This window comes from Chenopodium album, chromosome 10 (genome assembly GCF_948465745.1).
Source record: "Chenopodium album chromosome 10, dcCheAlbu1.1, whole genome shotgun sequence".
NCBI classification, from domain to species: domain Eukaryota; kingdom Viridiplantae; phylum Streptophyta; class Magnoliopsida; order Caryophyllales; family Amaranthaceae; genus Chenopodium; species Chenopodium album.
Genome location: NC_137843.1, coordinates 7,866,195 through 7,894,096, shown reverse-complemented (window position 1 = coordinate 7,894,096; position 27,902 = coordinate 7,866,195). Strand labels below are relative to the sequence as shown.

Here is a 27,902-nt window from a genome sequence, read left to right as displayed (position 1 = left end):
CAAAAAAAAAAAAAAATTGAAGTTATTATTAACAAGGTACCATGGCAGCCACAACAAAGAGCGTAGTTGATGTAGATTATCTGAAGCAAATTGAGGGTGCTCGTAAAGATCTTCTTGATCTTCTTCAGAAGAACAAGAATTTTTCTCCCATTGTGCTTCGTTTAGCGTAATCATCTTTCTTCTCTTTTCTCCCCTAAATTTCTTATGAAGTTGCTTATATAGATCTATTCACTATTGTGTGGAATGGATACCTACTAGTTTAGTCGGATATAATTAAATCATAAAATGGTACTTCGTATATAACTGTATTACAACTGCATTATCATGATATTTTATAACTAGCTAGTACTTGTACAACCTTAGTCGTGTATATAAAAATGTAAAATATCTCAAAATAATTAATAAGCCTAAGCTATACAAGTGTATTATAAGGTCCATCCTAAATTGGTTTTGGTGTGTAGATTTCATGATGCAGGAACTTACGACGCTAAAACAAAGACAGGAGGTCCAAATGGTTCGATTAGACGTGAGTTGAGCAACCCTCCTAACAATGGTATCAAAGTTGCTGTTGATTTTTGCGGTGAGTAGTCAAACATGTATACTACGTACATAAAAATTAACCATCTAGAATAATGCTATACTTTGCCTTCTTATTATTCCCCTACTCCTTGTGTGTGTATGTGTACGCGCGTGTGGGTATGGACGCTCTGACCTTATATTCTTATATATACAACTTATTACTCCGTATTGACTTGTGGTTTTCTTAATATCTTATAGAGCAAGTGAAAGCTAAATACCCCAAGGTTACTTATGCCGACTTTTATCAGGTGAAATTTCTTTGTGATTATATTACTTGTACATACAATAAATTAAAATTTGTTATTATCTCTCTCCGTTCTTGGATGTTTGTCGTTTAAATTAGTAATTACGCACATTTATATATAATACTTGAATATAGTACAGTTAACTTATCATTGGTTACATTGTTGTTGATGTTAGCTTGCTGGTGTGCTTGCGGTTGAAGTAACCGGAGGTCCTAAAATCCCATTTATTCCCGGTCGTCCAGTAAGTGTTACATGAAACTAACATAGACTTTTAAAATGATTTTCTTGTAACTTTTATTTTTATTTATCGATTTTGCTGGCTTTAATTAGAGTAATTTTTTTTTTTGACAGATTTAATTAGTGTAATCTCACCCTACATTTTATTTTTGTGACTGCTTAAATAGGATTCTAGGGATCAACAAGACAGTGGTGCTCTTCCAAATCCCAATGGAGGTACATAACAATAATATACTAACTCTAGATTATTACTTTGTATTATATAGTTTACGTATAACATGTTATGCACAATTTTAAGTCAACATACCCTATTGGTAAAAGTTTGATTTTATGATTACAAGATCATGGATCAAATTAAACATTACTAATAATAGATGTTGATTCAATAGATTCATTCACCTTGTGGTTAAATTTAAATATAAATATAAGCTTGTGTATTATATTACGGACTATAAAATATGAGTATACATTTAGGTTACATGTTGAGTCCATGAGCAAATTAACATATGGTTGGAACTTGGAAGTGTCATCTCACATTAATCAAGTGCATGTAAAAGTAAGAGTGAGTATTAAAATGTGCGTCAGTCATTAAATAAAAAAAAAAATTTTGTCCCCTTAATTAATTATAATGCTAAAATGCTATTATCTTTATTGTCATATGATTTTGAAGTGGAAGCTCTTTGAACTTATAAAGTGTACAATCCTAAAGGTTGTGGCCTAGGCCAATTTAATACTCCGTACTATACTCCCTCTGTCCCCTATTTTTTTTTTTTTTTTTCATCACATTTATATGACTATGGTATGTATAAAGCGCAATTGATAAAAATTTGGATTATTTGTGCAATTGATAATAATTTGGATAATTTGTTTTTCAGATGCCAAACATCTAAGAGACATATTTTACCGTATGGGTTTGAACGATAGAGATATAGTGGTCTTATCGGGTGCTCACACACTGGTACGCCAATAATAACCTCTAGTTCTTCCCTTCACGATCAACAATTAATCTACATACAAATTTAAAGTTGACGTACATATACTTTTAAAATGAGATCGATGAAGAGAACATTTAAATTACTAATTCAGGCAAGTTTAAACCTTTATTTTGTATGTACTTAACTTACAGGGTCGAGCAAACAATGATAGATCTGGCTTTGACGGTCCTTTCACAGAGGACCCTTTCAAATTCGACAATTCCTATTATGTGTAAGATTATATGAGAATTAGTTCCAATTATTGTACTTTTTTTAAATGCTTTATATTTAAGATTTTTTCATAAGATTTTAAACTTAATTTATGGTTGATCAGAAACTTGAGGAAGGAAGACAAACCTGGACTGGTGAAATTTCCCACTGACAAAGTTCTCGTCGAGGACCCTGCTTTTAGCAAATATGTTCAACTGTATGCCAAGGTAACACATTCTCATAAAGAACATTAATTATGTATTGGGTGCACAATACATGTTACATGTACTAGTTATGTACGTATCATGTATTTTGAGACAGAGGAAGTTAGTACGAAGTATTATATGTTTAAATCATGTAAGAAAGGTTGTGAACACTAAAGTCCTAATCTTTTGAGCTGAGCTGAATTGAACTGAATTAAGTCTACAAGAATAAGATAGTTGATCAATATAGTATGATATAGGTATTACTTGTGAGTTTATGGATCATTTCTTGTGAAGATAGTTGATCAATATAGTATGATATTTGGTAATTTGTCAAATGAACTGATCAAGAGTAAATTTGTTTAACAATGGCAGGATGAACAAGCTTTCTTCGCACACTATGCTGAATCACACAAGAAGATGTCCGAGCTCGGGTTCCACCCACCCAGCCCTGGTGTTAAAGCTTGAAGTCATTGCATATTCATGCATGATTACCTAATAATAAGCTAGACTGATATCAGTGATCTGATATGTATTATGGATCGATGTTCCTATATGTAGTACTATGGTTTATTGTATGTATCCTTAATTACTTGTGTTTAGGGGTGCTTATCGAGCGAGTCGATCACGAGCTGAGGGGTGCTCGACTCAATTCGAAAACTTTTTACATGTGCTCAACTCGTTCTCGCTAAAGTTTCGAGCAAATAAAACCTGCTCGACTCGTGCTCGTTAAAGTTTCAAGTCGAGTCGAGTAGCTCACAATCTGCTCGTTAAAATTTTGGTCCTTTTATTATTATATGCCTTTATTTATTTTTTGTTCAATTTATATTGTTTTCCTTATTATATATAGATTTTATTAAAAATTTACTCTTTCTTTTTTTATGATATAAATTAAGGCTTAATAAGTGTCAAATTTGTTTAAAGATAGTAACTTTGTTTGTAAATTCTATATTAATATTATATTAACGAGCTGCTCACGAGCTTATCGAGTTGAGTTAGAGCTTGCTCAACTCGTGCTCGTTAACATCTCGAGTCGAGTCGAATTCGAGTCGAGCTAACTCGAATCGAGTTTTGACCGAACGTTGACCGAGTCGAGTACGAGTTGCTCGCGAGCTGCTCAACTCAATTAGCACCCCTACTTGTGTTAGTTGATGTTGTATTTGAGATTTCAAGTTTGAATAAATCCTTTAAGTTTTACTAGAATTCTGTAATACTACTACTATTTTATACTACGTATAAATGGTAGCATGTACTAGGGTGTATTACTATTATTGAATGCTAATCATAACTTCTACTCCGTATTAATGTTACCAAGTGTACATGTTTGAGATTTCGTTTTTTCTTAATTGCAATCGATTGGTGCAATCCCAACCTATTCGATCATCATTTCATCTGTGCATATACATATATATATATATATGAATATATGATCACAATAAACATTATCTTGTATATAATAATTTGTTGTAGACTTATTTGGAAAAACTTAGGGTATGCTTGAATTGAGAGCAATGTGTCTGTTAAATTTTTGAAACAATATGAAATGGACCTGGGCAACTCGAATAAGGAGGAGGAGAATTTGATCCATAAATTAGGCTTTGGAGCTTCCACACTAAAACCAATTGGCAATAGTAGGAGTAACTCCTCTATCTTATAAAGTGGAACCACCTCTCCTCTTTCTCCAATGTGGGACACTCACAAGTGGGTTACAATGGGTTTCAACACTCCCCCTCACTTGTGAGTGTCCTTAGAACTCAAAGCACACCAGAAGGTACAATATAAATCCTCTTTGGGAATGAACATCCAATAGAGGCCCCTTAACCAGTGGCTTGACAAATACCCAGTTATAAACGGCCCAACAAACCTGAGCTCTGATACCATGTTAAATTTTTGAAACAATATGAAATGGGCCTGGGCAACCCGAATAAGGAGGAGGAGAATTTGGTCCACAAATTAGGCTTTAGAGCTTTCACATTAAAACCAATTGGCAATAGTAGGAGTAATTCCTCTACCTTATAAAGTGGAACCACATCTCCCCTCTTTCTCCAATGTGGGACACTCACAAGTGGGGTACAATGGGTTTCAACAGTGTCACTAGGGTAATAAAAGTAAAATTAAACTAAACAAAACGAATGTAAATACAGGGGAGGAGGAGATAGTGATGGAATGATTGCAAGGAGTTTTATGTAATGGTGGTGTGGTGATAGGTGAAGAACACTAGAGAGAAGGTGGGTAACTATATTATCCTCATAATTAATGAGGATAATGATTCCTCCACCTCTCTCTTTTCCTCATGTTACAAGTTACAAATACTTGTACTTATTTCATTTATAAACACCTTATCTCCGTACACCATCACCTCTAATTACTTATGTTTTTCCTAACTTGACTTTTATCACCCTTTTTTTATATATTACCCCCAAGGCCCCAATCCAAGCATGACCTTAATATAGTATACAACATGGACATAGTTAAATGGAAGAGATTAGAGAAAAATCTACAAAAATAACAATAACCAGCGTAACATTTTATCAAATCGTTTTTTTTTTTTTTTTTTTTTTAACAATTCAAATCTTTCAGTTGTTAATAAAAGGATACGACACTTAAATAATAGACACTATGGGTAGATTTATTTGATACGTCATCTTTTGATAGATAAGAAAGTTTGAGTCATAAAGCTGGGCATAGGCCAAATCGGCCCACAGGCGCACAGTAGAAGCCCGACACGGCACGAGCCCGTTAGCGGCACGACACAGCACGAGGAACAAGGGGTGGACCTTGCCATGAACAAAAAAAACTTTTAGCACGAACTCGGCACAAGCCTGTGGCCGACACATTTTGGCCCACCAACACGACCCATAATAATAAAAATAATTTAATAAAAAAAACTATAAATCATAAAAATAAAAACAATAAAAATGAATATTATAAAAATATAAATAATAAAGTAAAAATTGACAAGAATAATTCCAACTTTGCTCCATTCGCCCAAATAATCCCAACTTTTGATTATTTTTTAATAATCTGAACTAAGATATGAATTTGCTTCTAATGGTCCCAACTGGTCACATTTGACACGTGTCGGCACCTAATTGGTTAAAAAAAGTTTAATTTTTCAAAGAAAAATAAAAAAACTATAATAATTAATTAAAAAACCAGGCTCAAAAAAATAAAATAAAAAACCACCTCCCACTCCACTAACCAAACCACCTTCCCACCGCCCACCACGCTAGCCGAACCCCTGCCCCCTTACTCTGGCCGATCCTAGACCCCTTACCCACCGTGCCGACGTCCTGCCAAGTCGCCAAGACACCAGCCCCCTTCCCCACGAATTTTCAGTCCCGATCCGGTCGATCCCGGCTCGTTCCCTTCACCCGTCCCGCTGATTCCGCCCCCATCCCCATCCCCATCATGATTTCGACTAGAGTTGTCAATTCGGGTAAACGGGTTGGGTTTGGATCGGGTAAGAGTGGGTCAGGTCAACTCTGGTCGGGTCAATTAAGATTAATCCCATAACCTATGCGGGTTGGGTTTAGGTTGGGTCATGCTTGAATCGGGTCACGTCGGGTCATACTTCTTATCGGATTTGGTCCGGGTTTAGGTTGGGTTAATAATAGGTCGGGTTACATTTGGGTCGAGTGAACAATATGTCGGGTTTAATTCGGGTTTTCACGGGTTAAAACGGGTTAGGGTAATTCTCGGGTTCGAGTCGGGTTCGCTTCAAGTCAATAATTTGCGGGTTAGACTCAGGTCGGGTCATTCTTGGGTTTGAGTCGGGTTCGGTTCAAGTCAATAATTTGCAGGTTATAATCAGGTCGGGTCATTCTTGGGTTCAAGTCGGGTTCGGTTCAAGTCAATAATTTGCGGGTTATAATCAGGTTGGGTCATTTCCAAGTCGGGTCATTCTCAGAGTCAAGTCGGGTTATGTTCAAGTCAATAATATGCAGGTTACAATCAGGTCGGGTAATTTCCAAGTCAGGTCATATTCGGGTTCAACTAAACATAAATATATTATTATCATTTTTATCAAGCTAATTATTTTCTTTGACTATAATATATATGGCAATATACTAGGGAAGTATAGTTTATAATTTAGGAAGATAATTATCTCCTTTGACCATACAACAAATATATACTATATTTAAATCCTAAATTTGAGGATGATGCTCCTTTCTTTTGCTGGCCTGGACCGACTTGGTCTCCCTAGACAAAATATTTTGATCAACAATAATAAGGTGGTCTAAATTGCATTTAAGATGAATTGAAATCGGGTCAGGAACAATTTGGGTTGAATTTAGGTCGGGTCAATAACAAGTCGTGTTAATTTCGAGTCGGGTTAGTAACAGGTCGGGTTGAATTTTTGGGTTGGTAAAATTCGGGTCGGGTCAATAACAAGTCGGGTTGAATTTGGGTCAGGTTAATAACAAGTCGGGTTGATTTTGGATCGGGTTTGTAATAGGTTGGGTTAAATTCGGGTCGGGTTGAATTCAGGTCAGGTTAGTAACAAGTCGGGTTAAATTCGGGTTTTGATGGGATAAAATGGGTTTGGGTCAATTTCGGTTCAAGTCAGGTTCGATACAAGTTAATTAAATTGGTCGTTGTAAACCGGTAAATCGATGCAAGTTGTAAACCAGTAAATTGGCCGTTTAAAAGCAAATTGAATGGTTCCACACTCCCAATTGAACTCCCGGAGAGTATTAGGGACCACGGTAAACATTTCGACAATTTTTATTTGCGGGCGAAAAAAAAGTCAAAAAATTCCAAAATTAAAGGCTAATATCCACACTTTTTGAGAAATTTTGGAGGTTTCGAGGTCCGGTGTCGAAAAGTCTTGAAATTCTATGGGATACATCTCGGGGTCATATAATGCCGTTTGGAACCATATATGATCATTATCTGTAGTCATAAATGTTCGTGGTAGGCTTGAGTTAATGAAATCGGTGTAAGTTGTAAATCGGTAAATTGGTCGTTTAAAGGAAAATTGGATGGTTCCACCCACCCAATTGGACTCCCGGAGGGTATTAGGGACCATGGTAACATTTCGGAAAATTTTAATTCCGAGCGTGTAGGGAATATTTCAAGCATTACCCCAAACTTGAACCCCACTGTGATCATACACTTAAGTATGGTGGCGTCCAAAGGGAAGGAAGCTAGAGTAAAAGAGTCGCCAACAAGTTTTAGGAACTTGTAAACCGTTCACAAGGGAAGATTACACCCCTTAACGATCCATGAGATCGTCAATTCCAAAAGGTCTTGAACCAAATAGGGTTCGGGGATGAAGGTACAAATCCAACCTACACTAGGCGAAAAAAGGGGTTGGCCACCGGTTCAAAACCCCCCTTTGCCACCGGTTTTGAACCGGTGGCCAGTGGGGGGGTGGCAAAACCTAGGACAAAAGGCCACCGGTTCAAAACCGGTGACAAATTAATTAATTGCCACCGGTTAACCGGTGGTATTAATTAATTTGGCCACCGGTTAACCGGTGGCAATTTACCTTTGCCGCCTTTTTTTTTTGGAGGGATGGCAGGTAATTGCCACCGGTTGCATGGCTGAACCGGTGGCCATTAGAGTAATTTTTTTTTTTTTTTTTTTTTTGTGTTTTATTCACTTGAAATATAAAACGGTGGATACTGAGCTGATTCCATTAATGAGTACTCTTTTTTTCCTCCAACAAATGCAAAAAAAAAAAATAAATAATAATCAAACAATTAGAAACGCAACATCATAATTTTATTAATGATGAGTTTTCGATCACAATTACGGACATCAAAATTACAATTTAATCTAACAATTACAACATATAAATCAAAAAAAATTACAATATAAAAAAAAAAATTACAACAATAAAATCAAACAAACCCCATACAACATCCAAATCAATATTCTTGCATCTTGATTCTTCGATCTAAGATCTAAATCGATATACCTGCATCAATTAAAACAAAAAAATAAATAAGCTGCGGAAAAAAAAAAAAAAAGCCATAAACCCAGAAATTAAACAAAACCCAGAAAATAAACCAAACCTAGAAAATAAACAAAAACCCATAAAAGAGAACCCAGAAAAGAACCCAGAAAAAGAAAACCCAGAAAAAAAAAAACAGAAATTGTTAGAGATTATAGACCAAGCAAACCCAGAAAAATATTAAAATTAAAAAAAAAATTGCGAAAAAACCCACAAATTATTAAAACTAAAAAAAAATGCGAAAAAAACCCAGAAATCATGCATGTACCCACAAACTTTCGAAAATCTGATTTAAAAACTGGAAAACCAATGAATTAAAAACTTTCGAAAATCTGATTTAAATTCGAATTAAAATCGATTTAAATCAAGTAAAAATAAAAAAAAAATCTGTTTAAAAACCCAGATAAATTCAATTTAAAAACCCAGAAATACCAACAAGAATCGAATAAAATCGATTAAAATCAAATAAATATCGAAAAATCGAATTAAAATCAGATAAAAAATCGATTAAAATCAAACCTTAACCTCGATTAAAGTCGGTGTTGCTCATGCATGTGTTCGTGGTGTTATTGTAGAGGTGGTGGTGTTAATGTTGCGGTGGTGGTCTTGGTGGTGGTGGTGGATTCATTCCCGTCGTGGTGCTGGTGCTCATGGTTGTGTTCGCTCGTGGTGCTGGTGTTCGCTCATGGAGATGAGAAAGAGAAGGAGGAGAGGGAAGAGATGAGAGAGAAAGAGAAGGAGGAGAGGATGAAGGAGAAGAGGGGAGAGGGGATCGGAGCTGAGGAGAGAGATCGAAAGAGAAGGAGGAGAGGTGGATGATGAGTTTGTGAGGAGAGAGGAGAGAGGATGGAGAGAGGAGAGAGAAGAGATGAAACGGCTGGTGGGAGTGAAATGGTAGGGTTTGGGGTATATAAAGGGCCGGGTTTTTTTTTTTAAAATATACTTAGTTATTGCCACCGGTTCAAAACCGGTGGCCTTTCAAATTTTTGCCACGGGTTTGGTTGAACCGGTGGCAATAACTCTTTGCCTCATCCCGCCACTAATTTTTGCCACGGGTTTTCAAAAACCGCTGGCCAATGAGCGTTATATTTTTTTAATTTTTCTACTAGTGCTAAAAGAGATTGAACCTGCCCTAAATAGGCCTCTACTTCATTCTTCTCGTATTCATGTGCGCTTTTTGACTAACATGCAACCAATAGGTTAACCCTAAACCTGTTTATCTATGTTGGTTGAATTTAATGCACAAATAAAACTATTATTGGCGATCACTTGAATTATAATCATATTAGCCCTAAACAAGATTATTAATTATCTTATTAAGCGTGTTTACAAGTACAAATTCCCTTTAAACATGCATAAAAGGCGTGATCAAGCAATAACAATAATATATATCAAGCAACATAATAACAATCATCATAATAATCATAACAATAATTATAACAATAATAATCATGTTAATAATAAAGCTTAAATATAATAGCAAGATCCTAGGCATGATACTAACAAGATTAATAACAAACCCTAGCATGTCACTAAGCAATAAAGATCAAAGCTTTAGCCCTAACACGATACTAACATGATATTGATATGATATTAGAAAGCATAGGAAGCACCCTAAACATGATACTAGAAAGCAATAATAACATCCTAAGCATGATGCTAGGAATTAAACAAATTTAAATATGCTTTCTACAAGAATAAAGCAATAAGATTACATACTTTGATGCCTCGTATCTCTTTCTAATAACAAAATACACGCGTTAATAACTTCAAGGAAAATAATAAAACCAAACAATCAAATTAAGTAATTGAAAGAGAGATTTGGGACCAAACCCTCAGAAATTATAACCTTTCACGTCTAGGGCGAAGGCAACTTCGAACTCGGCTAGGTGTGTCTAGATCTCGTGAATGCGTAATTTTGTTTATGAAAAACTAGAGAGATGAGAGTATAGAGAAATAGAGAGATGATTGATGATAATTGATGATTGTGAATTGTTGATGATAAAAAACAGAGGTTCAGGACCCTATTTATAAGAAAACAGTCCGAAAATAAGTAGAATTTGATAAGGAATAAAACTTCACGTTGTCGCTGCAAAACCGACCTTGTCGCTTGGCGAAAGCCTGGACTTCTACGCGCTTTCAAACACGGAGTCCACTTATCAATTAAAATTGACTTGTAAAGTCCGTATGGAAATTGAAATCGTATTTTCCATAAAATAATATTTTATTCCAAGTAAAACTTATCAAAATATAATTATTAATTCTAATCTTATTAGGATTTAAGAGAACCTTCTAGAGAATTCTAGAAGACTATAATTAATTCTAATAACTTTAGGAATAATAATTATCATTGGGCCCTCCCCTAGATCATTGGGCCGCATGTAAAGATCAAACCGGACCCATTTTAGTATTTTGGCCACAACTTCCTCATTACTCATCGGAATTGGGCTTATAATATATCGTTGGAAAGCTCTTTGCAAGCCCCATCCAACTACACTATTATTGAACCCTTGTAGTAGACCAAACTAAACTGGATTGGCTGTTTTCATAAAATAGAGTTGTTTTTCGAAAACAGAAAGAAGAATTTTTTTAATAAAAACCAACCGCAACACGTGACCTTTCACACTTTCACCTTATTCGATTATCATTCGACGCAAAAGGTATTCAAAACTGGGTTTGGTTTTGGGGAGACATATTTGGAGTCTACAGAAGCCCCCACTTTGACTGAGTTTGGAGAAACGCATGTTTCGAAAACGAAAGTCAAAGTATCGATAGGGACGGAGAATGATTCAGAACGTTCTGCGATCCTAAATCATTCTTGTAACGCCGATACCTGCAAACTAGCATTAGTTAAAATAGATAAAAGAGTTAAGAAACGCGTATCTTGCACCGTCGAGCACACGTCTCTGAAGGTAACCGATTTGTTGCATTGTTGTTGAAGACCGTTCTGCTTGTATCTGCCTCCTATTTAATCGAAGATGACTCTTCTTGTAGCCATTCTCCGCCGCTTGTGACCATCTTCCACATCCTAGGGAATACGATCGAAGATAACTCTGCTTGTAGCCATCTTCAGTTGTTTGTGACAACCCTCCACAATCTTAGCGAATGCCGTCGAAGACCGCCCATCTCGTGCTATCTTCTCAAATCTCGGTGACAACCTCCACAATCTTAGCGAATGATGTCGAAGACCGCCCATCTCGTGCTATCTTCTCAAATCTTGGTGACAACTTCCACAATCTTAGCGAATGCTGTCGAAGACCGCCCATCTCGTGCTATCTTCTCCAAATCTTGGTGACAACCTCCACAATCTTAGCGAATGCTGTCGAAGACCGCCCATCTCGTGCTATCTTCTCAAATTTTGGTGACAACCTCCACAATCTTAGCGAACGCTGTCGAAGATAACTTCACTTGAAGTCATCCTCAGTTGTTACAATAATGTTCCAAAGAAAATTACCGAAGACCAATGCTTGTCGATCTTAAAGCTCGCTTGAACTTTGCTGTAATTTTCGCGGTGCCAATACGTCGGCGCATTTTTGCTGTTTGTTGCTCGGTTTCGCTCCGAATTTTGAACTTGGTTGTTTCCTTTCAACCAAATCCGCTCAAATCTTTTGTAAATTAAAGCTCTTCATCTCTAATTTACTGATCTATGTAACTCCTCTCATCTTGGAAGAATCTCATGTGTCATATTCACGGTTTTTCGAAAAAATCCGGGAATGTTCTTGCTTGTTGGGATGCACCTCCATTTATATTTTGGACTATAGGACTTTGCTTATCTTTCTTTAGGGTTGACCTTAAGACTTAGTATTGCTTGACTCGACGTGTAACTTGATGTACTCAAATCGACTCGTGTGTGTAGACTTAACTCGATGTGATAACACGACATGAATCAATGTGTACATGACTCGTGTGTGCATTGTAATGTGATCATGCGACTCGAAAAAGCAATATTTTCCGTCATTTTTGTGGAGGGTACTGACTTTCTCCCAAAAAAAAAGACGCGAAAAAAGAAAGAAGCGAAGTTTTTGATGGTGCATGTTGAATGAGCTTATTCCGTTAACGTTGTCTCTCATAGTATAAGGATTGTAACATCTTAGACTATCCTGGTTGACTCGAGAATGAAAGTATTTAGGTAACTTAGGGGCGGAGGCTAAGTACTTCATACTTTGTGATGCAATGATGAGTGATGAGTGATTTTGTTATGACAAAGTATGCTTCAACGTTGTGTTAAGATTTTCATGACAAATGGTTCCTAAGGGAAAGACTATTTGTTCATGTATCTGTGTAGTGTGTGAAAGTGACACTAAGGTTAGGTCGCAAGGGCTAACGGTGGAAAAATGTATTGAAAAGAGTCAAATGGTGGTGACTCTTAGGCTGGGTAGGCTAATAATGTAAGGATCAAGCCCCCAAGTCTAGCTCTAAGTGGAAAAGGATGAGCATTGGAAATTCCTTGATATGATCAATTATGAATGTAAATATGAATGCATTTTTATTACGGCCGCACCCCAAGGTGAGGTTGCCTACGTATCCGTTAGGAATCAGGCCGAATGTAGCTCTAGCCGAGCCTCGCACAAGTGTGTGTATACCTCAAAGAGGTCTTTTAAGGATTGTAACGTGGTTAGGCTAAAGGTTTGAAGAAGAAGGGGATAAAAGGCTCAAGACCCTAGATAAGCTCCCAAGGTGTGCAACTTTGCTTTTGAATCTTTGTATTTTTATGCTTGAGTGTTTTAACTCTTTTTTGCTTTATCATTTTTTCAAATGGATAAGTGTGGGCAATCCCGATCATGCGGTCTATCACTCACTTGGCATTCATGTTTCTCAGGCACGGTACCGAGCACTCGATAAGAAACGCAATTTGAGACGTGTTTATATCAAAGACATTTTCATATCAAAGACATTGGAACACTTGCCCTTTTGTACACTTTTATTGTTTTTGCTATTTTATTTATTTTGATCTTTTGAAATCACTCAAGCTTTTTAAAATTGCATAAATTGCACACCATCCCATCCCAAGGTTAAGTAGATGTGGGTCGAAGAAGGGAAGGTCTATCAGTAGACGAGGCTCAAAGTGGCTTGTCAAGAAAGGATTTATATTTTTTAAAGGGTGAAAGGTGATATGATGTGGCTACAAGGGGTGCCTCAAATCATTGGTATACCTTGTGCTTAGTTCGGCGTTATTTTTTTTTTTATGCAATGCAATGCGATAATCATATGCAAGAAAACAAATGCTCATTTTATTAAAAGGAAAAAACCTACAAAGTAAATCTAAGGGAAAAAAAAGTGTCTATGCTAGACTTATTGGGGAAAGGAAAAAAATGAAAAAGAAATAGAAAAAGAGGTCATGAAATCTTGTCGTTGAAGCTCGCCTCTTGTCTTGTGTCTTTATCATCACTCGCTCTTCTTGCTAGCTGGAGGTATGGGAAGCTTGTTATTATCGATCAAATGTTGGATAACCTCTTTTAGCTTCCAACAACTCTCAGTAGTATGACCCCTACCTTGATGGTACTTGCAATGTGAATCTGGGTTCCAACTAGGCAATCTCTTCTCAGATGCGGGATCTTGAATAGGTCCAATGGTAAACATTTCGACAATTTTTATTTCCAGACAAAGATAAGTAAAAAAATTCAAAAATTGAAGGCTAATATCCACACTTTTTGAGAAATTTTCGAGGTTTCGGGGCCCGGTGTTGAAAAGCCTATAGATTTAAGTGGGTACATTTTGGGGTCATATAATGCCGTTTGGAACCATATATGATCATTATATGTTGTCATAAATGTTTGTGATAGAATTGAGTTAATGAAATCGGCGCAAATTGTAAACCGATAAATTGGCCGTTTAAAGGCAAATTGGATGGTTCCACCCACCCAATTGGACTCCCGGAGGGTATTAGAGGCCATGGTAAACATTTCAGAAATTTTTATTTCCGGGCAAAAAAAGTCAAAAAATTCAAAAATTGAAGGCTATATACACGCTTTGAGAATTTTTGGAGTCTACGAGACTCGGTATCGAAAAGTCTTGAAATTCTAGGGAATGCATTTCTGGGTCATATAATGTCGTTTGGAACCATATATGATCATTATTTGTTGTCATAAATGTTCGTGGTAGGCTTGAATTAATGAAATCGGTGTAAATTGTAAACCGGTAAATTGGTCGTTTAATGGCAAATTGGATGGTTCCACCCGCCCAATTGGACTTCCGGAGGGTATTTGGGACCATGGTAAACATTTCGGAAATTTTAATTTCCGGGCGAAAAAAATTCAAAAAATTCCAAAATTGAAGGCTAATATCCACGCTTTTTAAGAAATTTCGAATGTTTCGGGGCCCCGTGTCGAAAAGCATTGACATTTTAGGGGATACATCTTGGGGTCTTATAATGCCGTTTGGATCCATATATGATCATTATATGTTGTTATAAATGTTCTTGGTAAGCTTGAGTTAATGAAATCGGTGCAAATTGTAAACCGATAAATTTGTCGTTTAAAGGCAAATTAGATGGTTCTACCCAGCCAATTGGATTCCCGGAGGGTATTAGGGACCATGGTAATTATTTCGGAAATTTATATTTTCGGGTGAAAAAAAGTCAAAAAATTCCAAAATTAAAGACTAATATCCACGGTTTTTGAGAAATTTTGGAGGTTTCGGGTAGAGCTGTCAATTCGGGTAAACGGGTCGGGTTTGGGTCGATAAGAGTGGGTCGGGTCAATTCTGATTAATTCCATAACCTATGTGGGTCAGGTTTGGGTTAGGTCATGCTTTAGTCGGGTCACGTCGGGTCATACTTCTTATCGGGTTTGGGCCGGGTTAAGGTCAGGTTAATATCAGGTCGGGTTACATTTGGGTCGGGTGAACAATAGGTCAGGTTTAATTTGGGTTTTCACGGGTTAGGGTAATTCTCGGGTTCAATTCGAGTCGGGTTCGGTTCAAGTCAATAATTTGCGTGTTAGAATCAGGTCGGGTCATTCTCGGGTTTGAGTCGGGTTTGGTTCAAGTCAATAATTTGCGGGTTATAATCAGGTCGGGTCATTTTCAAGTCGGGTCATTCTCGGGTTTAAGTCGGGTTCGGTTCAAGTCAATAATTTGCGGGTTATAATCAAGTTGGGTCATATCCAAGTCGGGTCATTCTCGGAGTCAAGTCGGGTTATGTTCAAGTCAATAATATGCAGGTTACAATCAGGTCGGGTCATTTTCAAGTCTGGTCATATTCGGGTTCAACTAAATATAAATAGATTATTATCATTTTTATCAAGCTAATTATTTCCTTTAACTATAATATATATGGCAATATACTAGGGAACTATAGTTTATAATATAGGAAGATAATTATTATCTCCTTTGACCATACAATAAATATAAACTATATTTCACTCTTAAGTCTGAGGATGATGCTCCTTTCTTTTGCTGGCCTGGACCGACTTGATCTCCCTAGACAAAATGCTTTGATCAACAATAATAAGGTGGTCAAAATTGCATTTAAGGTGATGTGAAATCGGGTAAGGATCAATTTGGGTTGAATTTAGGTCGGGTCGATAACAAGTCGTGTTAATTTCGAGTCGGGTTAGTATCAGGTTAGGTTGAATTTTTGGGTTGGTAAAATTCGGATCGGGTCAATAACAAGTCGGGTTAAATTTGGGTCAGGTCAATAACAAGTCGGGTTAATTTCGGATCGGGTTTGTAATAGGTTGGGTTAAATTCGGGTCGGGTTAGGAGCGGGTCAAGTTGAATTCAGGTCAGGGTAGTTACAAAGTCGGGTTAAATTCGGGTTTTGACGGGATAAAAATGATTTCGGTTGTCAATTTCGGTTCAAGTCGGGTTCGGTGCAAGTTAATTAAATTGGTCGTTGTAAACCGGTAAATCGGTGAGAGTTGTAAACCGGTAAATTGGCCGTTTAAAAGCAAATTGAATGGTTCCACACTCCCAATTGGACTCTTGGAGGGTATTAGGGACCATGGTAAAGATTTCGGCATTTTTGATTTGCGGGTGAAAAAAAATTCAAAAATTTCCAAAATTGAAGGCCAATATCCACATTTTTTGAGAAATTTTGGAGGTTTCGGGGTCCGGTGTCGATAAGTTTTGAAATTCTATGGGATACTTCTCGGGGTCATATAATGCCGTTTGGAACAATTTATGATCATTATTTGTTGTCATAAATGTTCATGGTAGGCTTGAGTAAATGAAATCGGTGTAAGTTGTAAACCGGTAAATTGGTCGTTTAAAGTCAAATTGGATGGTTCCACCCACCCAATTGGACTCTCGGAGGGTATTGGGGACCATGGTAAATATTTCGGCAATTTTTATTTCCGGACGAAAAAAAGTCAAAAAATTACTAAATTAAAGGCTAATATCCACGATTTTTTGAGAAATTTTGAAGGTTTCGGGGCCAGGTGTTGAAAACAAATGAGATTTTATTAGATACATCTCAGGGTCATATAATGACTTTTGAAACCATAAATGACCATTATATGTTGTCATAAATGTTCGTGGTAGGCTTGAGTTAGTTATAGAAGTGCAAGTTGTAAACCGGTAAATTGGTCGTTTAAATGCAAATAAGATGGTTCCACCCACCCAATTGGATTACCGTAAGGTATTAGGGACCATGGTAAACATTTCGGAAATTTTTATTTCTTGGCGAAAAAAAGTAAAAAAATTCCAAAATTGAAGGCTAATATCCACGCGTTTTGAGAAATTTTTTAGGTTTTGGGGCCCGGTGTCGAAAAGCTTTGAGATTTTTGGGGATCCATCTCGGGGTCATATAATACTGTTTGTAAACCAAAAATGATCATTATATGTTGTCATAAATGTTCGTGGTAGGCTTGAGTTAATGAAATCGATGTAAGTTGTAAATCGATAAATTCGCCATTTAAAGGCAAATTGGATGGTTCCACCCACCTAATTGGACTCCCGGATTGTATTTGGGTCTAAGGTAAACATTTCGGCATTTTTTATTTAGAGGCGAAAAAAATTCAAAAAAACTCCAAAATTTAAGTCTATATCCACGCTTTTTGAGAAATTTTGGAGGTTTCGAGGCCGTTATCGAAAATCCTGGAGATTTTAGGAGATACATCTTGGGGCCATATAATGCCGTTTGGAACCATATATGATCATCATATGTTGTCATAAATATTATTGGTAGGATTGAGTTAATGAAATCGGTGTAAGTTGTAAACCAGTAAGTTGGCCGTTTAAAGGCAAATTGGATGGTTCCACCCAGCCAATTGGACTCCCGGAGGGTATTAGGGACCATGGTAAACATTTTGGCAATTTTAATTTCCGAGCGAAAAAGGTCAAAAAATTCCAAAATTGAAGACTAATATCCACGCATTTTGCGAAATTTTGAAGATTTCGGGACTCGGTGTCGAAAAGTCTTGAAATTCCAAGGAATACATCTTGGTGTTATATAATTCCGTTTGGAACCATATATGATTATTATATGTTGTCATAAATGTTCGAGGTAGGCTTGAATTAATGAAATCGGCACAAGTTATAAATCGGTAAATTTGTCGTTTAAAGGCAAATTGGATAGTTCCATGACTTCCACCCAGTCAATTGGACTCCCGGAGGATATTATGGACCATGATAAACATTTCGTCAAATTTTATTCCCGGGTGAAAAAAGTCAAAAAATTAAAAAATTAAAGGCTAATATCCATGCTTTTTTAGAAATTTCGAAGGTTTCGGGGCCCGTTGTCGAAAAGAAATGAGATTATAGGGGATACATCTCGAGGTCATATAATGTCGTTTAGAACCATAAATGATCATTATATGTTGTCATAAATGTTCGTAGTAGGCTTGAGTTAATAAAATCGGTGCAAGTTGTAAACCGGTAAATTGGTCGTTTAAAGGCAAATTGGATGGTTCCACCAACCCAATTGGACTCTCGGAGGGTATTAGGGACCATGGTAAACATTTCGGAAATTTTGATTTTCGGGTGAAAAAAAGTTAAAAAATTCCAAAATTGAAGGCTAATATCCACGTTTTTTGAGAAATTTTGGAGGTTTCAGGGCCAGGTGTCGAAAGGCTTGAGATTTTAGGAGATACATCTCGGGGTCATATAATGCCGTTTGGAACCATTTATGACCATTATATGTTGTCGTAAATGTTCGTGGTAGACTTGAATTAATGAAATCGGTGCAAGTTGTAAATCGGTAAATTGGCCGTTTAAAGGCAAATTGGATGGTTCCACCCACCCAATTGGACTTTTAGAGTGTATTAGGGAATATGGTAAACAATTAGGCAATATTTATTTCCAGATGAAAAAAAGACAAAAAATTCCAAAATTGAAGGCTAATATCCACGTTTTTTGAGATATTTTGGAGGATTCGAGGCCCGTTGTCGAAAAGCTTTAAGATTTTAGGAAATATATCTCGGGGTCATATAATGCCGTTTGGAACCATATATGATCATTATATGTTGTCATAAATGTTCGTGGTAGGCTTGAATTAATGAAATCGGCGCAAGTTATAAATCGGTAAATTGATCATTTTAAGGTGAATTGGTTGGTTCCACCTACCCAATTGGACTCTGGGAGGGTCTTATGGACCATATTAAACATTTCGGCAAAATTTTATTTTCGGCCGAAAAAAGTCAAAAAATTCAAAAATTAAAGGCTAATATTCATGCTTTTTTAGAAATTTCGAAGGTTTTGCGGCCCGTTGTCGAAAAGAAATTAAATGAGATTATAGGGGATACATCTTGGGGTCATATAATGCCGTTTGGAACCATAAATGATCATTATATGTTGTCATAAATGTTCGTAGTAGGCTTGAGTTAATAAAATCGGTGCAAGTTGTAAACCGGTTAATTGGCTGTTTAAAGGCAAATTGGATGGTTTCACCCACCCAATTGGACTCTCGGAGGGTATTAGGGACTATGGTAAACATTTCGGAAATTTTTATTCTCGGGCGAAAAAAAGTTAAAAAATTCCAAAATTGAAGGTTAATTTCCACACTTTTTGAGAAAATTTGGAGGTTTCGGGGCCAGGTGTCGAAAGGCTTGAGATTTTAGGATATACATCTCTGGGTTATATAATGCCGTTTGGAACCATTTATGATCATTATATGTTGTCGTAAATGTTCGTGGTAGGCTTGAATTAATTAAATCGGTGCAAGTTGTAAATCGGTAAATTGACCGTTTAAAGGCAAATTGGATGGTTCCACCCACCCAATTGGACTCCTAGAGTGTATTAGGGAATATGGTAAACAATTAGGCAATATTTATTTCCAGATGAAAAAAAGACAAAAAATTCCAAAATTGAAGGCTAATATCCACGTTTTTTGAGAAATTTTGGAGGTTTCGGGGTCCGTTGTCGAAAAGGCTTAAGATTTTAAGAAATACATCTCGGGGTCATATAATGCCCTTTGGAACCATATATGATCATTATATGTTGTTATAAATGTTCGTGGTAGGCTTGAATTAATGATATCGGCGCAAGTTATAAATCGGTAAATTGATCATTTTAAGGCAAGTTGGATGGTTCCACCTACCCAATTGGACTCTGAGAGGGTATTATGGACCAGGAAAAGAAAGGGAGGAAGAGGTGAGCTCCATTATTTTCCCTCCAAATCTCTCCAATATAAAAGGGATTATGCTTATTAAAAAGAGAAGGAAAAAGGATCTCTTCCACTCTTTTCCCTTCCTTCCCCCAATCTTTTACCTAAACAAGAGAATTTGTCCTCCTTCCTTTCTCTTCTCTTCCTTTTATTTCTTTCTATCCAAACAAAGTGGATAAAGTGCTGAAATTTTAACATAACTTAATGTTTAGAATTGTACTCAATAATAGTAATTCAAAGGGAATATTTGAATATTTAATAGTTGAATTGAATTTATGAGACACATGGTGCTTGAAGACTTGAGGTCAAGATGCTCAAATTATTAAATCATTATCCTACTTATGCAACTAATGTTCTATAATAGTGTACCACTCGCTAAATCTTAGTGATTAACATCTTTTCGTTTTTTTAATTTGTGATAAATCTAGATCCTGTTAGGTTAATTTTATTAAAGCAATATTCCGTACAAAAAATAATGAACACACAGTTTACAATGATTTGCACCTACTACTATATTTTAAAGTTAAATTAAATGACGGTCGGTGAACGATTTATGAAAATTCAGGCTAAAGAGTAATTTTTATCAATGATACATATTCTAATTACCAATGCTAATCGATCTATGAAAATTATCTTATTGACAATGCTATAGGTTAAATAATTATCGATCTATGAAAATCTATAAATATTACTATAGGAACAACCGCTGACATCATCATTTTTTTCAAACTATACACGTGTCAACTTTTCCTTCTTTTTTTCCCCTTTCATATTTTTTTTAAAAAAAATCTATTGATTGCAAAGTATTTTAATGCAGTACAATAAACTTTTTAGTTTTCGATTTTTCATTACTTTTTTTTAAGAACTTTTTAAAAATCTTAAGGAAAACAAATATCAACCTTTTATATATGTGATTATCCCATCCAATTACAAAGTTCGCTAATTTTTATGGCAGACGTGAATTTTCTTTTGTTTATAGTATTTTAATTTTTGTAGTTTGGTGTATGTTAATAATTCCGTATGTAATACAAAGATTTTACATATTTTAACTGATATGTGTTTGAAATTTACACAATTATAAATTCTTTTATTATATCCGTGCATCGCACGGTAATTAATCTAGTTATCTATGAAAATAATTACTTGAGTTTTTCGAGGTTACTTGAGTTTCTCGGTCAGGAGTTGCTCGAGTTTTTGGGGTTAATTGAGTTTCTCGGTCATGGGTTACTCGAATTACCGGGGTTACTCGAGTTTTTTTTGTCAGGGGTTACTCGAGTTACAGGGGTTGCTCGAGTTTCTTGGTCAAGGGTTACTCGAGTCACAATTTATTGTATGCGGCCTGACCGAATAACTCGAGTAACCCTTGACTGAGAAACTCGAGTAACCCCTAACTGAGTAACCCTTAACCGAGTGAACCCCTCGAGTAACCTTTATCCGAACCCCTCAAGTGACCTTTGTCCGAACCCCTCAAGTAACCCCTGACTAAAAACCTCAAGTAACCCCAAACTGAAAAAGTCAAGTAACCCCTAAGAAAAAAACTCGGATAATCCCTGCCGCATGATGTGGCTTGCTGCACCAATCAAAATTGTTGCCCTATATTTTAGTCGTAGTTGATCGAATTGATCACCTTTAAGTAGTATGCATGTACTCGTCTTAAAAAAAAAAAGGTAATATGTACTCGTTTACTTATATTAGTGAGTACGTTAAATTTATTTCCATAATTGGTGTGTTTCGACTTTTTTTTACACAAAATTTTAAAAAAAATCGAGTGTACAATAATTACTGTACATCTATAATAAAGATCTCTTAAAGTGATAAAAAAATTACCCTTGAAATGAATAAAAGGTACTCCGTACTAAATCGGTATAAATGTAACCCAATTCAAATAAAAATAATCTACGCTTTATTGGTAAAAAAATCACATTTTAAATGACTAAAATTTAATTTTTTTTTTTTTTTTTGGTGTTTAGAGAGCCACAAGGGCGAGATTTGTGATTAAAAGTAATTTTATTACCCATATATTATGTTCAAATTACCCAAAAAGGGCAAAAAGTTATCCTGCATTGGCTTAAAGTTATCTTTATACTGCTCGATGTACACTAATATTAGTGTTTTTTTTTTAATTTTTTAAATATAAGTGTAAATTAAAATTATGATCTTTTTCCATAAACAAAATTCCTTGATACTTCATGATGAGTTTTACTTGACTAGGTTACCTCCATGGGCTCCGTCTTCTATCCATGAACTTCCAAGAATATCTGTACTTGTTGATAATTCGATTTAAAATTTGGCAGTGAATTGAAGCATTATGATGACAAAGGAAAATTATTGTTAATTTTAGATGGCAAATTAAACAATAAAATCTACAAAACATAGCAAATATTAAGGAGTGTATACTGGTTTGTGTTGTAAAAAGAGAGAATTGGTAATAGATTATACTCTCGTTTTGCGTAATTATTTTTATTTTTGTGACAAGAGAATTACTTTTTAATCTCACACAAAAATTTTAACCCGAGGTAGGCGAGGGAACTTCGCAATAGTGCATGCCACATGGTCACCAACCTTAAGTTGTATACTTGTATTAATCCAAAATGATAGGTTGCGCCTAAATTAATTAAATAATACGAGTACTTCTTTATTTTATAAATGTTTCTCACTTAAAAATCTTGATATTATTCGATTCATAAGATAAAAGAATCTTTTAAGTTACACTTAATACATACTCTATATTATATAAAATATTCTGTATAACATATAGTCATGTTATGTCTTGTTTGATTCGTCTTAATGAGTAGTTTATTACAATTTAATTGTTTTATATATTATAATATTCAATTAAAAATATTTATGGTCAAAGTTTTACGTTGACAAACATGTACGATTAAAGTGAGAGATATTTAAAATGGAGTATTATAGTAAATAGAGACGAGGCTAAACTCTATTTAAATTTCCTACCTTTTTTTTTAAGTTTTTTTAGATATAGAATAAAATGCTTTAATCGAGAGCCGCCCATGAAAATGTAACATATCTTGCATTATTTAACTACTATTGTCACAACTTGGAATATCTATTCTCAAAAAAAAAAAAAAAAAAAAAAAAAAAAAAAAAAAAAAAAAAAAAAAAATCGATTGCAAATTGCAATGCATGTGACAACTTGGAATAAAATTTAACGAACTTTTATTATTTTATTATGGTCTTCCTACGTACTTAGGAACTTCTATAAATAGCCTATCCATGAACTCATATTTGTATATCTTAGCTTATATCAATCCTATTATATATTTTTCCACTTAAAAGAAATTTGAAGTTATTAACAAGGTACCATGGCAGCTACCACAAAGAGCGTTGTTGATGTAGAATATTTGAAACAAATTGAGGGTGCTCGTAAAGATCTCCTTGATCTTCTTCAGAAGAACAAGAAGTTCTCTCCCATTTTGCTTCGCTTAGCGTAATCATCTTTATTTCTTCTTTTTTATCTCATAATAATATACTTTCTCCGTAATATATACTTCAACTTGCATTAGTATCATTTCGTCGATTTTATTTATAGTTGTCTCACACTTATTTTGTGTGGATGGATACATTCTAGTTTAGTTGAATTGAGTAACTAATAAATTATGAAGTGGTATATAATATGTTGGTCGAATATTGCATTATATATTGTGCGACACTCAATACCTTGTGTTAGTGATAGATATACACATTTGCATAGTACATGTGATAATTTGTTTAACTTAACGCTATTCTATATAATTAATTTGATTAATTTAAAATATGGAGTGTCAGTACAATAATAATAAATAAACCTTTTGTGCACACTTTTAATTAATACGAGGTAAACAATATATCTTAAAACAAACAAGGAACCCATCTTGAATAAGGCCTCTAATTTAGTTCTGGTATTACAGATTTCACGAAGCAGGAACTTATGACGCTAAAAAGAAGGCAGGGGGTCCAAATGGTTCAATTAGACGTGAGTTGAACAACCCTCCCAACAATGGTCTCAAAGTTGCTGTTGATTTTTTGGGTAAGCTCATTACTTGAAATCTCCTCGATCATATAGAATGCTACTTTATGGATGTATGCGTTTACCTTATACATACTTGTATAGTTGTATCACTTGACTAATTAACACATTTTCTTATATTAGAGCAAGTGAAGACTAAATACCCAAAGGTTACTTATGCTGATTTTTACCAGGTGAAATTTCTTATTAATTGACTACAATAAATTTAAAATTTGATTATTACCTCTTCATTCCCAAATATTTGTCGTTTGAATTAGTAACGCTTTTTATTTTTTTATTTTAATTAATTTATTTATTTATTATTATTATTATTTTTTTTTTTTTGAGAAAAGGTAACGAATGGGTGTACATATATAGTACAATTCACTTTTCATTAATTGTATTGTTCTTGACGTAGCTTGCTGGTATGCTCGCGGTTGAAGTAACCGGAGGACCTAAAATCGCCTTTGTTCCTGGTCGTCCTGTAAGTGTTACATGGAACATTAACTTCTATTTTTGTTGTTTTTTTTTTTTCAATGATTGTGTACTTTTATTTTTCTATTAAATATCCATATTTATTACAATTATCTCACTCTACAATTTATTTTTATGACTTTTCCAAATAGGATTCTAAGGATCAACAAGACAGTGGTGCTCTTCCACAACCTAATGGAGGTACATAGCAACACTAGTTCGTTATCTTTATGGATATCTTTATACTAGTTCTAAAGTCTAGACTATTATTTATTTTTTTTATTTTTGAAATAAGACTATTAGTATTAAAGTATAAATATTGCTTCAATTCAAAGGTCATTAAATCAAACCTCACTAATAGAAGTTGATTCAATAAAACCATTGTTCTAGTAGCAAAAAATGTAAAGTAATCGCATTTACTGAACTGAGCTGAACTGAATTGAACTGGTCGAAGCTGAACTTAACTGACTTGAACTGATTGGAGTTGAACTAACTGAAATGAATATTTATGAGAGAAGGAAATTAGGAGCTGAACTGAACTGAACTGATTAGAACTGAACTGAACTAATTGGAGCTTAACTGAACCGAGCTGAAATTAAGCTGAAGTGAACATACCCTTATATGTTGAGATTAGATCTCAACCTTTTTTATTTTATTTTAATTTTTTTCATACATCATACTTGTTGTGAATTTGTGACTAATAATTGATAAATGTATTTTTTTTTTTTTTTTTTTTTTTGTCAGATGCCAAACATCTAAGAGATATATTTAATCGAATGGGTTTTAAAGATAGGGATATCGTGGTCTTATCGGGGGCTCACACATTGGTACGCCAATTCCTACACCTTTTTTACATGAGATGAAGAGAACGTTTAACTATTAAATTCCCACATACTATAACTAGTTCAGGCAATTTTAAACCTTAATTATGTTGTACGTATTTAATCACAGGGTCGAGCAAACAGAGATAGATCTGGCTTTGATGGTCCTTTCACGGAGGAACCTTTCAAATTCGACAATTCCTATTTTGTGTAAGATTATACGTATTATATTACAAGAGTTAATTAGTTCCAATTAAATTACAACAATATATATTTTGATTGCTTAATTTATGTTACCCTCATAAGGTTTTTTTATTAAATTTATATATGTTAGAAACTTGAGGAAGGCTGACAAACCTGGATTGGTGAAATTTCCCACGGACAAAGTTCTCGTCGAGGATCCTGCTTTTAATAAATATGTCCAACTGTATGCTAAGGTAATACACTCTCATAAAGAACATTATTTATTAGATTTATTTCAATATTATTGGGTTCGTGGTAGTATTATTCGATTAAATTATGTAATGTAAGGCTGTCAAGTCTAAGACCCTATTTCTGTTCAAAAAAAAAAAGTCTAAGACCCTATTCTTTTAAGCTGAGTTGAGCTGAGACTGTAGATCGACATTACTTGTAAATTCATGGATCTTAGTATTTGCTAGTTGTATGATACTTGGTAATTTGTCAAATGAACTGATCAAGAATAATTTGTTTAACAATGGCAGGATGAACAAGCTTTCTTCGCGCACTATGCTGAATCACACAAGAAGATGTCGGAGCTCGGGTTTCACCCACCCAGCCCTGGTGCTAAAGCTTGAAGTCATTGCATATTCATGCATGATATGGCAACCTAATTAATAAGCTAGACTGATGTGTCTTATATATGGATGTTCCTATATGTTAATGTGTAGTACGTACTATGGTTTGGTTCTATGTAGTATGTATCCTTAATTAATGGTGTTGATATTGTATTTGAGATTTCAAGTTTAATTTGAATAATTCCCTTAAGGTTGCGAGAAATACAAGTTACTCATCCTGAGTAACAACAAATGTAACTCAAGGGGCACGGATGTATGGGGGTAAAAATGTCCACAGCCTATTTCACAGAAATGGGGGACAAAATTGAAATTTCATTCTTCCATCCTCAACAACACCCTCCTTCTTCCTCCATTCTCCCACCAGTAATCCTTGGCCCTAGCAGTACCCTTCTTCTTCTCCACCGTTCTTCCTCCTTCCCTCCGCAAGAGTAACACCTCCACCGGAACAAGATGCTAGCCCTAAGGGGTTGATATGACCCTAATTAAAACTATTTGTTCCTAGGGTTTCGTTTTGTTCCGCCGTGAAGCGGCGTTTAGGGCTTGAAGCCATTGTTATTGAGGAAGGAAGAAGAAAAGGGGGACAACGGGGAAGAAGATCAGAGATCGTCGGTGGACGGTGGTTCAGACGAAGAATGGTGGTGGTGGTGGTTGTGACGAAAGACGAATAACGACGATGGTGTTGGTGTCTGTAACAAAGACGGGAAACGGAGAAGACGAAGGGTAATGGTGGTGAAGCGCAAACTGGTGGTGGTGGTGGTGGTGAAGCCCTGAAGCGCACTCAACGTTCTCCAAGAAGACGAAGGTTTTTTTTTTAAAAAAAAAAAATTAATAATAAAAAAAATTTGTGTAAAATTACAATATATGCCACTTGAGTAACAAATTTCGTTACTCAGGCTGAGTAATTGGGGCTTGCTCTTAAAGTTGTACTAGTATTATGTACTACTACTATTTTATATAAATGGTAGCATGTCCAGATGTACTAGCTAGGATGTACTACTATTACTTAATGCTAATTATAACTTCTAGTGTTTCAAAGTGTTATTTGAGATTTCTTTATTTCTTAATTGAAATTGGTGCAATTAGTCCCAACCTATTCATTCATCTGTATATGATAACAAAAAAAAAAAAAAAAAAGAAAAAAAAAGGAAAAAAAAAAAAAAAGGTTCTTGTTTACACTATACTATAGAATTGTTCGGAACTACTTATTAGCATAGCATGCAATATGTTGCTGGAAATGGAAGAGATCAGAGAAAAGTCTATAACAATATGTTGCTGGAGATAGCATACAGTATGTTGCTGGAGTAGTCATTAGCCAGTGTAATTTTTTTTATATTTTTTTTTTTTTATAAATCTGATATGAGAGTTTGTTTGAGACAACGTAATACTTATTTCGTTAAAAAAAAAAAAAAAAAAAAAAAAAAAAAAAAAATCGTTAAATTTGTTTCGTGACATATTCTAGGCACCTGAAATGATAAAGTGTTGAAATTTTAAGGTAACTTTAAATGATTAATTAGAATTATTTGAAAACCATGTTAATAAAGTTTAAGGTGATAAAAATAATTGAGATGTTGATCATATCCATGATGTGGTCACATTTGTTCATATAACAGGTCACTTGTATCCAAAAATATGAGTAATCTTAATTATTCATGAGGGTAACCTTATTTTGTCTATAAGAACTCCAATTTATGTGTTCAATTGAGGGAGTAACTCCTTTTCTTTTGTTTGAATATTAAAAAAAAAAAATTCTACTTGTTTATAAAAGTAATACCATTTTCCCATTACGGTTACCCATCCGCGTTATAACCCTCAATATTCAATTAGTGGCTTATAT

The 27,902-nt window shown here is 35.0% G+C and overlaps 1 protein-coding gene across 3 annotated transcripts; it reads left to right on the top strand.

Annotated features, from left to right (window-relative positions):
- On the top strand, window positions 1-26,126 carry LOC145562136 (L-ascorbate peroxidase 3-like). 3 transcript variants are annotated; one of them, XM_081622324.1, is made up of 9 exons: window positions 1-166; window positions 462-580; window positions 778-827; window positions 1,000-1,065; window positions 1,229-1,277; window positions 1,937-2,019; window positions 2,188-2,267; window positions 2,370-2,472; window positions 25,976-26,111. In XM_081622324.1, exons 1-9 carry the CDS (start codon window positions 42-44, stop codon window positions 26,066-26,068), a joined length of 768 nt encoding a protein of 255 aa, XP_081478450.1. In that variant the 5' UTR covers window positions 1-41; the 3' UTR covers window positions 26,069-26,111. The 3 variants fall into 3 exon arrangements, with proteins under 3 accessions (XP_081478450.1, XP_081478448.1, XP_081478451.1); XM_081622322.1 differs by lacking the exon at window positions 25,976-26,111 and adding an exon at window positions 2,824-3,042 and having other exon boundaries at window positions 6-166; XM_081622325.1 differs by lacking the exons at window positions 1-166; window positions 462-580; window positions 778-827; ... (3 more) ...; window positions 2,188-2,267; window positions 2,370-2,472 and adding exons at window positions 23,230-23,400; window positions 23,861-23,979; window positions 24,103-24,152; ... (3 more) ...; window positions 25,384-25,463; window positions 25,588-25,690 and having other exon boundaries at window positions 25,976-26,126.
- The last annotated feature ends 1,776 nt before the right edge of the window (window positions 26,127-27,902 follow it).